This window comes from Trematomus bernacchii, unplaced genomic scaffold, assembly GCF_902827165.1.
Source record: "Trematomus bernacchii unplaced genomic scaffold, fTreBer1.1, whole genome shotgun sequence".
Taxonomy (NCBI): Eukaryota; Metazoa; Chordata; class Actinopteri; order Perciformes; family Nototheniidae; genus Trematomus; species Trematomus bernacchii.
Genome location: NW_022987641.1, coordinates 4,954,917 through 4,968,619, shown reverse-complemented (window position 1 = coordinate 4,968,619; position 13,703 = coordinate 4,954,917). Strand labels below are relative to the sequence as shown.

Genomic DNA, 13,703 nt, shown 5'->3' with positions numbered 1-13,703 from the left:
TCATCATCAAAATAAATGTAGCTAATAGCGTCTGCTGAGTGGATATGTGTTTGCACTGGGAATAACAGTCTTGCACTATGAGGAGCTTTGAGGGATAAGGAGAATTTAATGAGTACATATATTTGGAAAACAGTAATAAAATTGTAAGGAAAAAGCAAACACAGATCCACCCATAGATTTTATCTTTTCTTTACGTTTTAATGAGGAAGATACAAATCTGCAAACAGTAACCAAACTTATCACATAGCGGCTGGACCTATTTTGCTGATTCTGAAACTTATTTTTTTATTTAAACTTCTTACTCACTGCTGAATAAATCCGCAAAGCCCCCACTATCTATCCCCACATGTGTTCAATCTGGATGGACCAGATGTTCCAATTGGGGTGAGTGATCTTTATACCTACAGTATACAGTACCTGCCTCTTTTCTACACAGATGATTTGTTTCCAGCAAACTCTGTGGGCGCCCTAAACACAGAGCTCTGCTGCTTCCTCTTTTTCGAGCAACAACACTTCTGATTTGTTTGGTAACTTCTTATTCTACTAGAACCTGACTTCTTCTATCAGGAACCCCAAGAGCTGGCTCCATGACTGACTGTGTTGACCTCAATATAATTCCATCCATCTAAACTGTGTTTCCCTTCCTCTTCCCCACAACTCCAAACTGTCCTCTTGTGACATCCTCAAATGACATCCCTATACAACAAATCAGCTCTGTCATTTCCAGGGAAACATATTTTTTCTGTACGTATAACAAATACACTTCTAATCAAACTTCACGAAAGTCCAGATGAATCAAGCAAACACAGGTCTTTCAGTCGGGTAACTGCTGTTCTTATTCTGTGTGAATTCAAAAGTCAACTTGAACTTTCTTTTTTAAATACTCATCAGCAACTCAACATGTGCTTATCTGTAGCCCAACCTTGATGTTTTGTCTAAACCCAACCCTAAACCCACTTTTTCTTTAGTTTTAATTAGGGTTAGGGCTAAACTTTATTAACCAATTGTGAATATAATTTAATTTATAGGAACTTTATTTTGTAGGAGACAGGGTTCCTAATGACCTGCCACTTATTATTGCTAGATTTTAGGGTTTCACATCTGTAAAGCATCTTTGTGCACCTGATAAAGTGCTTGACAAATCAAATGTATTATTATTATTACTTATGGCATCGTCTGGAACATAGGCCAAGTATGATTCTGTCTTTCAAGATTTCTTGGCATAACCTTCTTCGAGTGAAAATCTGGGCCTCACTGCCATTGTCTCAGCTTTCCTACTTGCCCTGTAGTTCAAACAAAATGTCCATTACACACTGTAGACAAATCTGCTTCCAAGTTATCGGGGCAACACCGCTGGCTCTTTACACTAATCCCCTTCCAAATGTCTCTTGCCTCATCTTCAATCATCTCTTTACTTCAGAGACTGGCTATCATATATCGGTTATTTATCCACATCAGTTGTCGCTAACACCGTCAGCTTTCCAAACAAGCAATGTATCTGGCCACCACCTGCTTCCAGTGTGGAATCCCCAACACTGCGGTCCAGCTCGGTGGCCAACAGCTTTCCAAAAACATCATTCATACAACCTCTCCTCCCTCCAGAAAGTCCATTATTCCAGGATCTGCTTCCAGGACTCTCCTCCCAACAGCTGTCACTCGCCCAATTCATCAACTCGATCCAAAAATCGGAGTCTCTGGAGCCCGTTGTCTCATCGTGTCTAATCCCAAAGTGATCATCCAGACTAAGAGCCAAGTATTCCCAGAACCAGCATTGGATTTGTCATTACAAGGTTTCAAAAACATCCCTGCCACTTGAGGGGAAACCGAAGCCTAAACCTAAATTCAAGAGGTTGGGATGTAATCTTTTGGAAGTCATTTAGCTAATCCTTAAAGACAATCACAATGTCTTTCATCAGGAAATCAGAAGCATTCATTCAAACATGATCAACACAGAACACTGCTCTGCTGTAATAGAGTGATTTTGTAATCTGGCAAATTGCTAATAAACCAGTAAACAACACATAAATTAAACAAGCTTGTAAAGCTGCTTCTGTAAACCACAACTTGTGTAACAGTGACTGTTTTACGTCTAAGTTGATTAGGTTTATTGGACAGACTAATGTACTTGTGGATGGCGTTCTTTCTATTAAAATCTAAGTGTGGAGCTCAGTCTCTCATGCAGTATAGAAGTTAGAAAGAAAGTGGGATAAATCATAACCAGATTCCATTAGTTCCCCTGTGCAAGTACATTTTTCCAGTAGAGAACTTTTAATTAGATTTATTATGTTCCCCACCCATCGAGATGGAAGCGTGGAGGACAGCAAATGATGAAAAGTGATGGGAGAGGAGACGCATGTCAGAGATCATCTGTATACTGTAGTTAGTCAGGTAAAACGGGGACATTTTTTTTAACAACGTCTCTCGATTTTGTGATTAAAAAAAATGTAATAAAAAATCTCTCAGAAGTAAGCTCTCCCTTTGTGCTGGACAAGGTGGCACAGTTGTTCATGTTGACTAGGGTTGCATCAGAAAATATTTGTTGGTTTCAAAAAACGATTTTCTTCACTTATATTAAATTATAGTTGAATGATATTAAGAACACATTAACTGATTCTTCTCCAGTCTAAAGCAGTACGATCGTGCAAGCAGTCTTGCATCTGCAGTTGCATTTTATACATGCAAAAATGACATTCATACAATATAGATTTCAGATAGGGCTGTGCGATTATGGCAAAAATCATAATCACGATTATTTTGGTCAATAATTGATATCACGATTATTAAAAACGATTATCCATTTACTTTGAAAACATCCATTTATTGAAAAATAAAATTGGAACAGTATGTTTTTAACAGTTGATTACCCTGAACTTAAAGTATAATTCAACTGAAAAACCAATACAAAAAAATATTAAAAAAAAAAAAATAATCACATTTTTTTTTTTTTAATAAAAATAATAATCGTTTTATTTCGATTACGTTGTTTTCGTAATCGTTGCAAGCCAAAATCGTAATCGAGATTAAAATACGATTAATTGCACAGCCCTAATTTCAGACGTTTTTTTTCTGTTTTGATCTCGATGGTGCTTTCATTAATGTTCTCTGCCAGGTGTGTCAATTCTCCCTGATTGTCCAGGCATTTTGGACTGTACCAAGTGGGACCAAGGGAGGGAGAAAGCAGTGGAATACTCTCTTAGAAAAAGTTACTTTTACCTGAATGTTATGTTGTTGACTTGGCAGCTTTAATGAATTCTCACCTGCGTTATGTGGGTGGTTTTGACCAAAGGGGATACATAGCTGCTGTTTGAGAAGCAATTTCTATGTGAAGTTGGGAGAGTCTCTACTTTGTCTTGAAGTTTTTTCCTTTTCTTCGTACCGTGTATGTGTATAGTAAGATTGAACATTTTGAAAGCCACAGCTCTTAAGTTACAACTGTTCTTGGTACGCCAAGCCACTCAGAAATGCTAACTTACATCCATAGAAACTGGGTTTAGATCCAAACCCAACAGAGCTATAATGTGGGTCTGGTTGTGTTTCAGTGGAACAAAAGTAAGTGGGCAAATGAATCACTTTAGTGAGATCACTCATTATTTCCTTTCTGTAATTAATCACCAGCGTTGTCTGTTCTCTCCTTTTTCACCTTTTCCTATTCCCTCCGCTCTGTGCCAGTTTATGCAGGATCTTTTGTTTTCGGCGTGAGATTCTGCACCGCCTTTGTCTTCCCATTATGGAATGACCCTCTCACACGCCATTACATTTTTCAGCCCCATCACTCCACATTTTAGAGTGGAAAGCGTTGTAGACTATCAGCACACAGTACAGTATTGTATGGACTCCAGCTGATGACTTTAGACACTGAGAAAGAGCTGCATGGAGATTTCTCTCAAGCTACTTTGACACGGAGCGTGACTCTGGCAGAATTCTTCACCTCTTTTTTGCAAGGGTGGCTAAACCTCTCAATTAATCTCCCAGAGTATGCTGCTAAAAGTGAAGGGCGCTGCCTATTTCTGTTTAGCATAAATCAGATCTTTTCTTTGGTGCCTAGCAGCTAATTAGCAATCCCATTATTCACATCTCTGCCTTTTGTTTTCCTACACTTTCATGGGCTTACAGAAGTGTCAGCCACAAGTCTGACGGGCTGCACAGATGGAATGAACATATGTACAATCGGATCAGCTGCCTTTATGGGAATTATCTGGTTTTATTTCTAGGAAAGATATGTGCCGCGAACAAATCAGTTTAAGGTTCAATCAGGCATCAGGCTGGGAAATGACAAGCTGCCTGTCTCCTTGATGTTTTAATAATCATTATTAAGCTTTCGTCAACCAGCTAATTGGGATGTATTATGCTGTATTACATTGACTGGAATGTAAATGGCTCCTCGCTTTGCAAGTTTAATAGGTTATAGATTTGAAGTGATGCACAGTCCAGTGAATTCTGTCGTATACCCTGTCAACTCCGAGAATGGACCTTGGATTTAAGAAGGAAAACGGCAACTTTCACTGGGTCGAGTTTCTTAAATATGTGAAGACTTGCCACTCTGTTTTATATCATTCTAATCTATCTATCTTGTGCTTGTTGAGATTGTTCTATTACGATTTTCGGACACTTTATAGCAGTAAAACAAAACTGTTAGTTGCCTCCCCACCAAGGCTTCAAATGCCTATGATCTTTTTCTCTTCAACCTTGGAAAACTATTAAGAAAGAAGAAACCAGTCATTGGAAAGTCAGAAAACATGCAAACCACAGAATAACACTGGCAGTGTTGTGAAATGTCCTGGTTGTTCAGCTTTACAGGAAATAAATGGATTTCCTGTTTTCAGTTGATCATGTTTCTCAAAGAGGAAAGAGGAAACCCATAAAAGAAATGTAAGAAGTAAACCATAATAACAGATTACCGCATTGGTGATAGTATATTAGCATGCTGCAGTTCGGCCTTTGATCTTACCAAGTGCATACATGTGCATGTGACATGGTGATCATCACAGGAGGGCCTCCCCTGACCCTGGCCTGCGTATTTAACGCCAGTGTGACAAATGCGTGACATCTGTGGTGCTAACAAGGGACAGGTTGTGTGTGTGCGTGGCCACAATATCAAGCGTGAGAGGAGCATCGCATGCGCAGCACTCGCCAGCGCATAAGCCTTGCCACCTGCAACTAGTGAAAGAGAGATGTTGCGTGACCGGACTGAGACCAACATCATCATTTTTGGAATAAACCATCTGACATCTATTTTGAAGACATACTTTGCTGTAACAACGTCGGACATGTATGTGTTGTCACGTGGTAATGTTCTTTGGCTCATCACACTAATTAAGTTATCTTACTGCTGAAGCTCTGTCGTCTGGGCAGTTTAGGTATGCCGGATCTCTATTTCTCTCTCATCAGACACTTTCTATTCTTCTTTTTTCCACCGATGACGAGCGTGCATCGGGACAAATGAAAAACCCTTCATTGCCCTACTGGGCTATCCTGACACTTTAATTGGTGAGGTGTAAATCAGGCTCCATTGTCAGGGAGAAAGGTAATTATTTCCTCCTGTCTCAGCCACCAGCAATCCCCTCTTTCCTCCCCCCATTTCACTTTCTCTGCTTGTCAGACGCTTTCATCTGAGACCTGCCTCACACTCTCTTTCTTTTCTGAGCTGTGATTTTAGCAATAAGCTGTAATTCCACCTCAAAGTCAAAGTGCTTATGTGTAAAATTCTTCACATCCTACCTGTAATGCAGTGAATATGACACTCAGGAGTAACACAAATGCATCCATTCATAGTTTTTCCTCTTAGGAGCTCCGTATGGAAATAGTTAAATCCAATACTTGTGTTGCTGGTGGTTAACACATCCAAGTCCTTCTAGACTCCTGACTCCTCTGGTTTGGACTTGTGTTGAAGCAAGAAATCCCTTTTTAGATCCCTATGCTGAGCAAGCTCTCCCCAATGAGCCCATTAAAAATGATTGTGTGCTAGTTGTAAGTTATTTTGTCTCTACAATTCGTGGTTTGCGTGCAACTCTCACCAAAAACATAACCTCGTCTTCTTTTTATTGTCGACCACAGAGGATGAAGAATGTCCAATTTCTGTACTTCACTTCACCATCTATTATATTGATGAAATCCATTTATTCTGTAGAAACATTTCTAAAAAAAGAATACAGTTAATATACAGAATGGTAAGGACAGTTTAAGATGGCATGCATGAGCCAAAGAAAGAGAAATAAGTTGACTGTTTTTAACCACTCTAGGCTACAGAGTGTCGACCATTTGACTGGTTAACCGCTTTGATCCAGATTTAGATATCCAATTGAAATCTATTGGATGGATTGTCAAATTTACGTACAGACATTAATGTTAGAAATCTATTAAATTCCCTTCAGCCTCAGCTGCGTTTAGTGCTATTAAGCATATGTTGGCATGCTAACACACGGCTACAACATCAATGTAGCATTGAACTCCTATAGAGAATGTCTTTTTTTTTTATTCCACACATTCTTATTTTCTATCACTTCCTGGCTCTTTATTACCCACAGTGCCACTCAACCTCACATATTTAGGTCAGCGCTAGTAGCAACTAATGTAGCCGCTAGCCCTTAGCAGAGATGAAAAGCAGGTTACAGAGTTTTTAAAATAATGTCATGATTATAAACTTGGGGAATTTTCCATTTAGTGTTATTACAACTACAAAAGCAAAGAGGGTAAAGGTGTTTTTTTCTTTTTTACTAGTACGTTATCCCCACCACTTGTAGTAGCCATCTTCATCCCATGGATAGAGCATCATAGATAGCGGAGCTTCTGTAATTATTTCGGCAGTGACAATAATATCATGAGGATTACCCTGGTATATCGTAATACTACAAACCTACAGCTAAACATATAAGCATATTAGCATTGCCATTGTGGGCTTGTTAACAATTAAGCTCAAAGCACCACTGTGACAAAGAACAGCTTCACAGAGCAGCAGTAGACTTTTAGTCTTGTTTCGCTGAGTCAATGTCTGAGTTATAATTTCCTTGGAATAATCTGGTTATTAAAGTTACTCAATTTAATATTTACAAGCTGAGTCATTATTTAGGAAATACTGATGGTCAGCTACGTAATATTTGGCTGAAAATGGAAACAAATAGGTCATATCATGGCAGAACAAATTAGATATTTTTGGAGTAAAGCAGTTTCCGTGTTATATGTCTGTACTTGTCCTTATTCACCCTGTCTGTGAGAGTCCTATGTGTTGGGCTGTACATGTTAAAGTTTGCTGTCTAGTTAACGGAGGTAGGGAAGGGGAAAGACCGTAAGAAGGGAGGGGTGAGGAGGAGGAGGGGAAAGGGGAGGGGGACTTCAGTGGAGAGTGTGTAATAGGACACCAGCCCTCTCTGTCTTTTCGCTCTCCTCCCTCTCTCCTCTTCTCTCCTGTGCTCTTTCAGTCAAGCCTGCTCTGTGAGAACTTGGATGGAATAGCAGCATTTGTCCTCTTTGGTGTCACTGCTGGAAACTGGAAACTGGAAACAAGGTGGTTTAAGCGGGATAAAAAAAACCTGGTTGGGTACCTGGCTTTTCCAAGTGGGACCAGCACTGGAGGAAGCTCCTAAAAGGTGAGTTCATGGACCAGGGACTAATCTGGATCCTGTGTCTGTAGGTAGAGGGTCTACCTGCTGTACTGCACCACACTGTAGTGGAGCAGATCTCACAGTGGATGCAGAGTGGAGGTGGTGGGCAGCAGAATAACAGGTGCAGAGTCCCACCAGTGAGAAAAGCTAAACGTAAACTGACTCTACAATCTAATTTCCCTTTTCATTTTACGAATAAAGTTGTTGCTTCCATTTGTTTTTGACTTGTGCAATATTACCTCAGATTACGTTGGCATGCTGTGCGTAACCCACATGCCTTGGGTGTACTGTCTATTTTTGATACAGTATGCATTTCCAAAATATGAGTCATGACTTTGTAGCAGTTTCTGTATTACCGTGAAGCTAATTAAACATTTAAAAAAACTGTTTTATATTTTTATTTTGTGATGTTAGTATTTCTTTATAACTTTATAAAACCAAAAGCTTAAGTGATTAATTAATAAGCTTTTTAATGAACCTTTCTCTTCTACCTAAATGTGTGAACAGGGTTGTCCTGAATCAAAGTGTCACAATGCTGCTTTCACATGTCATTAAACTAGTACTCCTGAAGTTTTAATACTAGAAATACACACATTTTGCTGTTCAGAGCGGCGTCTGCTAGTCGTGTGTGTTAAGGAGCATGTGTTTGTAACAGAGCCGCTGACAACTGAGTGACAGGGTGTGGTAGGAACACACACTGTCCTGTTAGAGCCGGGACACACGGGGTAACTTGCAAGTTGTTTACCATTTAAAATTCTTCCCAGATCAAGATACTACATCATCTCAAATGTAAATCCAGATGGAAGGACTCTCTGCCTCATCTTCTTTTAGTTAAATACTGTTCATGTGTTTAAAACATTACCAGGACCAGATGGAAGCCAAACAATCACAGACCCAGTTTGGGAAGAAACAAATAGTATTTGCTTGTTCAGCTACGCAGTTTTCTACTTCCATCAAAATGAGTTTTTGAGCAGTGTCTCTGAAATACTGTGATGGAAAATTCATTAGGCTGTCAGCCAAGGAACGCACAATAAACACAATTATCATTACATCCCACTGGAAATATAACTCCACTCACTGAGGCTGACCTCCTTTTGTGGAGACATTTGACTGCCGTCGCAGAGATTCCTGGCAGACTCTACACTGGAGTCTCTCGAATGTGAAGAGCTCGACATAATTAATTGAAGTATTTATTATTTTTGTTCATGGCAACAAACACTAATGCACTTTTTATTGGGAGACCCATCTAGGCGAGCGTCACGGTGCTTTACAAGTTCCAGGGAGGCTGGTAGTGAGCTCATTCATATCAGTGGGGAGCATCAAAGGTAGAAGCAAAGGAAGTGACTAAACCTGAGCTGTTGGGATGTCACAGGACACTCGGAAGGAGACGTACTCCCCTGACGATGAGTTTAGCAGCTGTGAGAGGTTTTCACGCCAGACCTCTCACCCAGAGATCGCCCATCTCTCTGAGAACGCAGGGAGGGGAAGCAGTGGGCCGATTCACCTATAACAAGAAAAAGTTATTATCAATGGGTAGTGACTCAACCCTAACACCACACAAGAATCTCAGTACTCAACAATTCTGTATTTCTATGTCAATTGTTGTTTTGTTTTATTCTCGTTTTAATCAATAACATGCAAACAGATTAAGGGACTATATAGTAAGTCATGGTTATGACATTAAACTATGGTTTTATGATTGAGATAATAAAAATACTAGGTTTATGGTAGGGAAAACAATGTGGACTAATAAAAAGGCTTTTGTTAATTGGTCTCCTGAAGGAAAGTCAGATGTGCCACACGTGCAGAATAATAAATATGTGCATAATTTCTAGGAAACTGGGCTATTTATCCTGTTTCTAGGTTTTGACACACTGTTGGCTGACATTTCTGCCCCACCTTAATAAAACAAATCATTTTGCTTGTGGATCACACGGCATTCTTTCCTAAAACTAAGGTCCCCATAGCTTTGGATAATCCTTAGACATTTGCAGTCAAATAATTTGTGTTACACCGGAAATACTCACAAAGGTGTTGACTTCAAACTTTTGAATTAAATCACAAAAAAGAATACTTGAGACTTGCCTACTGCAAGAGCTGGTTAATACTGAGTCCTGAGGGTCTTGTATGGCCACAAACTTTGAAAATTAAATTATACATTCAAAGAATTTTGCCACAGCTTTAAAAGGAAAATGTAATTTCCATGTTGACTTTATAAGCCTATTAACACTTATTGAGGCTTGACTTTTACTTATCTCAAATGGCTTAAATGAACTAATCCCTTAAAAATGGTGACAGAAGCCAGAGCAGGACAAGGGTCGAGCCTCGGCACGGGGTCAGAGAGCCATCCGCCCTGAGGCTAAAGTTGTTGGAGACACCCAAGCTGACGCAGGCTCTGGGGGAGGGTGTGTGTGTGGAAGCTGCCGCAGCAGAGGAGCTGCAGTTGAGCGGTCTGGGCTGTCTGAATAAGCCCCATGCTGTTTTATTTCTCTTCTCTGCAGCTTCCCATCTGTTATCCTTCTGCACCTGAACTGAAGAATTCCACCTCTGCTACACATCAGTCACGCTTCACTCCACCTCACACACCCATATCTCAGCCTATTTGTACACTACACCCCAAACTGAAATTTTCATAGCAATGATGCAGCTTTTCTATCTCCTGGACATCAATTTTTCATTGTGCATCTATAAGCAATGAGAGCAGAAATCTGCCTCTCTTGTGTATACTTTGTACATGTGAAATGGACATTCTCTTTATCCAGTGCATTGCGGGTTTTTTGCACACAGGTAGTGCGTTAGGTGGTTAAAACAGCCAATTATTTTTGTAGCAGTGGAGTTTTGCATTACAGGAGTTCGTGTCCCGCAGGCAGTACAGTACCTGCCTCTATCTATAATTCAACTGCTCTTGTCCTGTTATGGAAAAGGCTAAGGAGAACGTTTCTCCTGTTGCTCGTTGGTGCAGATTTAACTCATCCATATTTAAGAGACATACATCTGCAAGGATATAGTAAGTGATGGGATTTAGCTGACATGTTGTGCTATCATCCATGTCTTCATACAGTGTAGTTTGTACTGTACTTACATTTGTAGACCTATAAGACTGATCATTTAACTGTAAATATTATTTGTGTTCTTTTGAAAACTAGCCTACTGCATCCAGTCAAGCATTGATTGGTCCCTTTTTAGATCAGACAACACAAGATGAAAGCCACTAGTTGTGAAAATTATATTCGGTAATAGAATATTGGTAATTATAGTTTATAATTCCTTGTGTAAAATTAAGGCTACCAAAGTAAAAATGGAGTTCTATTACTATTAAAAGTAATTTTGCAACTTTTAAACACTTTTGAAATACCACCATTGGATGGCACCGATCCAAATGTTTCCAAATCCTGATAAATGTTAATATTAATATAAACATTTAGCATGCATTTAATACTTCACTTGTCCAGTTTGTTATTAGCAAAGTTAGACAATGCTCCTAAAAATGAGCACACACAAATTATCTCCTGTTTCTCTGCTCTATTTGTAGTTCTAGCGGGTTAGCCTGTTTCGCTAGTTAGCAGCTAGCTGGTGAGCATGGTGGTGAATTTAGCTGATAATTCAATCAGGAAAATAGTAGAAGATTCACAAATGAATGCTAGTGTTCAGTTGCGTCGGCCTGATGTATTAATAGGCAATTGTTTGAAATACAAATACACTAAGTTAGCTTTAGCATTGTTAGATAAGATACAGTAGAGCCAAAGGCACAAAAGTTAAAGATAATAAGGATTATGTTTCAGTGGTCATATTTCAGATTCTCAAACATATGACAACTAAAAAGATGTTGTTCTCTCTCTCAAGCCAACAGGAGGTGGTAACTGGTTTGGTTTCTGAGCGGTGCAGTCATGAGCAGGCCGGAGGGGTTGGCCAGGCCACCTCTGGTGTTAGCTATGGCGCTCCTGGCTCTCTCCCTCCTCTCCACGGGGATCTCCAGCCTCCCCCAGCCACTGCCAAGAGTCTTCCTCTCCTTTGAAGGTAACAAGCATGAATGTAAACCAACTTGTGTTTTTCTCTACAGATGTAATGACTTTGCACTGTGCCCATGTGTTTAGTGCGCTAATGCTAAACAAATGTTTGACAATCAAGGCTAGCTTGGGGCTGTAGTGTATGGTTTACCTAGACTCTGCAGATCTTATGCTGCTTTGGATCAGATTCATCTTTGATATTGTTTCAATCACAGAGCCTTGAAGCTCCATTACTGGTCAATCCTTGTCCATCTATTGTCCCGTTTGTGTCAGTTCTGCAGGAGATGGCACTGCTTGTCAGACACAGCACGAATCTGTTCGTAGTTAAACTTTAATCACACTGCAGGCCTGTGGGCATTGCTGCTGCCCCTGGAATTGCATCTCTTGTTTTATTTAATTTCTTTGACATAGATTATTTTATGAATTATTGATGCTCCCTTGAAATCAGAGTGCATTGTAGAGGTTGACAGGTTTAGTTTGTGTGTGTTCATGCTTGCGTGAGTGAGTCAGTGTGGATGAGCTGACCAATCACTCATGCCCCCGAGCTATGAGAGGTGCACTAACCTTTTCACTGTGGCTGGATAGTGTGCAGGGGCTGAAGGAGACGTTTGATCACCTTTCACTACCTCTCGCTGCGGATTAGGCTGCACAGAGCAGCTGAGGCTGTCCGTCAGCAAGGTTTCTGCACTCAGACGGTTAATAAAGCATTAAAGTGTGAAGCTAGAACAGATGTGGTTTTCTTTTCTTTTCTCTCAGACTAAATTTGTCTTACTTGTGCAACGTATTTTCCCAAATGTGGTCTCATTCTTTATATTACATCTTTCACTTTCATTCTTATATGTGTCTTTCTTTCCTTTTGAGCTGTCTCTGATTATTGTTTCAGAACCAGCCCTTATAGAAAACGGGGGGTAAACCTCACCATCACAATCTGGTTTTGCCCACTCAAGGCACATTCACTCACTCCACACTCCTCCAGTGTTTTCAAATAGCCAGCTTAAAAGGTCAGAGGTGTATTTGCTGAAAATGAGCCAATCTCTATAATCCTGCATCGCTCGATTCCCTCTCAGCGATTTGTATTAGTCACTGTAGTTGTGTTCGCCGCAGGGAGCACCATAAATGGAGAGTTCGCAGTGCACTTATTCTTTAAAGGGGCTCTGGACTTTATTCTTAATGAGTGTTTATCTGTATGAGGAGGCAAACGTGTGTGTTTCGCTATGCAACTGGGATACATCCAGGTGAATTTATGAGGAAAGAGGAGGTTGTATGTTGGCTAAACGGCCAACTTTAGGTGTGAATTTACATTCCAGCTTTGATTTAGCACCTGAGCTTAAAACACCAGACCTGCCTCGAGTAGATTCACCTGGGTTTTTAAGTGAGAAATAATTTTGAGCTAAGGAAGATGAGGCTCATAACTCCATCTTGGCAGCAGGGGAAAGTTCGAAGGGGGTGAGAACCAGATGTAGGGAGACTTTTAGGGCCCAAGGTGGAGGCTCATTTCTCCTATAAACACCTCACTAAGAGAATGTGGGGAGTATGTGCTCCATCCAAAGCAGCCATAAAGATGGATGAAGAGTCATCGAAGAAGACTGGAAGAGTGGTGTCTCGGAAGGGAAGAAGGCGCAGGTGTTTTGGCACCTGCTGGTTGGCCAAAAGGTTATTCTTGTTTTCTAGATTTTTCTTCTCCCAAATGTAAAGACCTGTTTATTATTAAAATCTGGAACAAACTTAGTCCAGAAAGTAAACTCGTAAGTGAGACGTTCGGGTTTTCCAAGATCTGGTCTCTGGAATATCCTCCCCCCTTTTCTCCCCGTGTCACTGCTGAAATCCAATCCTGGGGTAAGGCAGGTTCACAGGACTCCCGGCGTAAGCTCGCGTCCTGCAGAGAAGTTGCTGTCTTTGACATTCCTCTCTCGCTCACTCTGCTTACTCTTGTGTTCCTCAGGCAAACCCCGCCAGACCACAATTAAAACCGCATAATAAACTGTAGAAAAATGCAGCTACCCCAAATAATGAACCCTCAAGCAGTTCTCTTCATCCCTCGGATAATAAACACAAGACCCCTTCGTATAGCAAATCTATTTAGGGATACCCAGCATGA

The 13,703-nt window shown here is 40.4% G+C and overlaps 1 protein-coding gene across 1 annotated transcript in view; it reads left to right on the top strand.

Annotated features, from left to right (window-relative positions):
* Window positions 1–7,413: 7,413 nt before the first annotated feature.
* The window catches only part of sema3c (sema domain, immunoglobulin domain (Ig), short basic domain, secreted, (semaphorin) 3C), a 37,343-nt gene continuing 31,053 nt past the window's right edge, over window positions 7,414–13,703 (top strand). Inside the window, exons 1-2 of the mRNA XM_034133673.1 lie at window positions 7,414–7,583; window positions 11,442–11,615. Coding sequence (XP_033989564.1) covers window positions 11,486–11,615 — 130 coding nt within the window. The 5' untranslated portion in view covers window positions 7,414–7,583; window positions 11,442–11,485. The remainder of the gene's footprint in view (window positions 7,584–11,441; window positions 11,616–13,703) is intronic.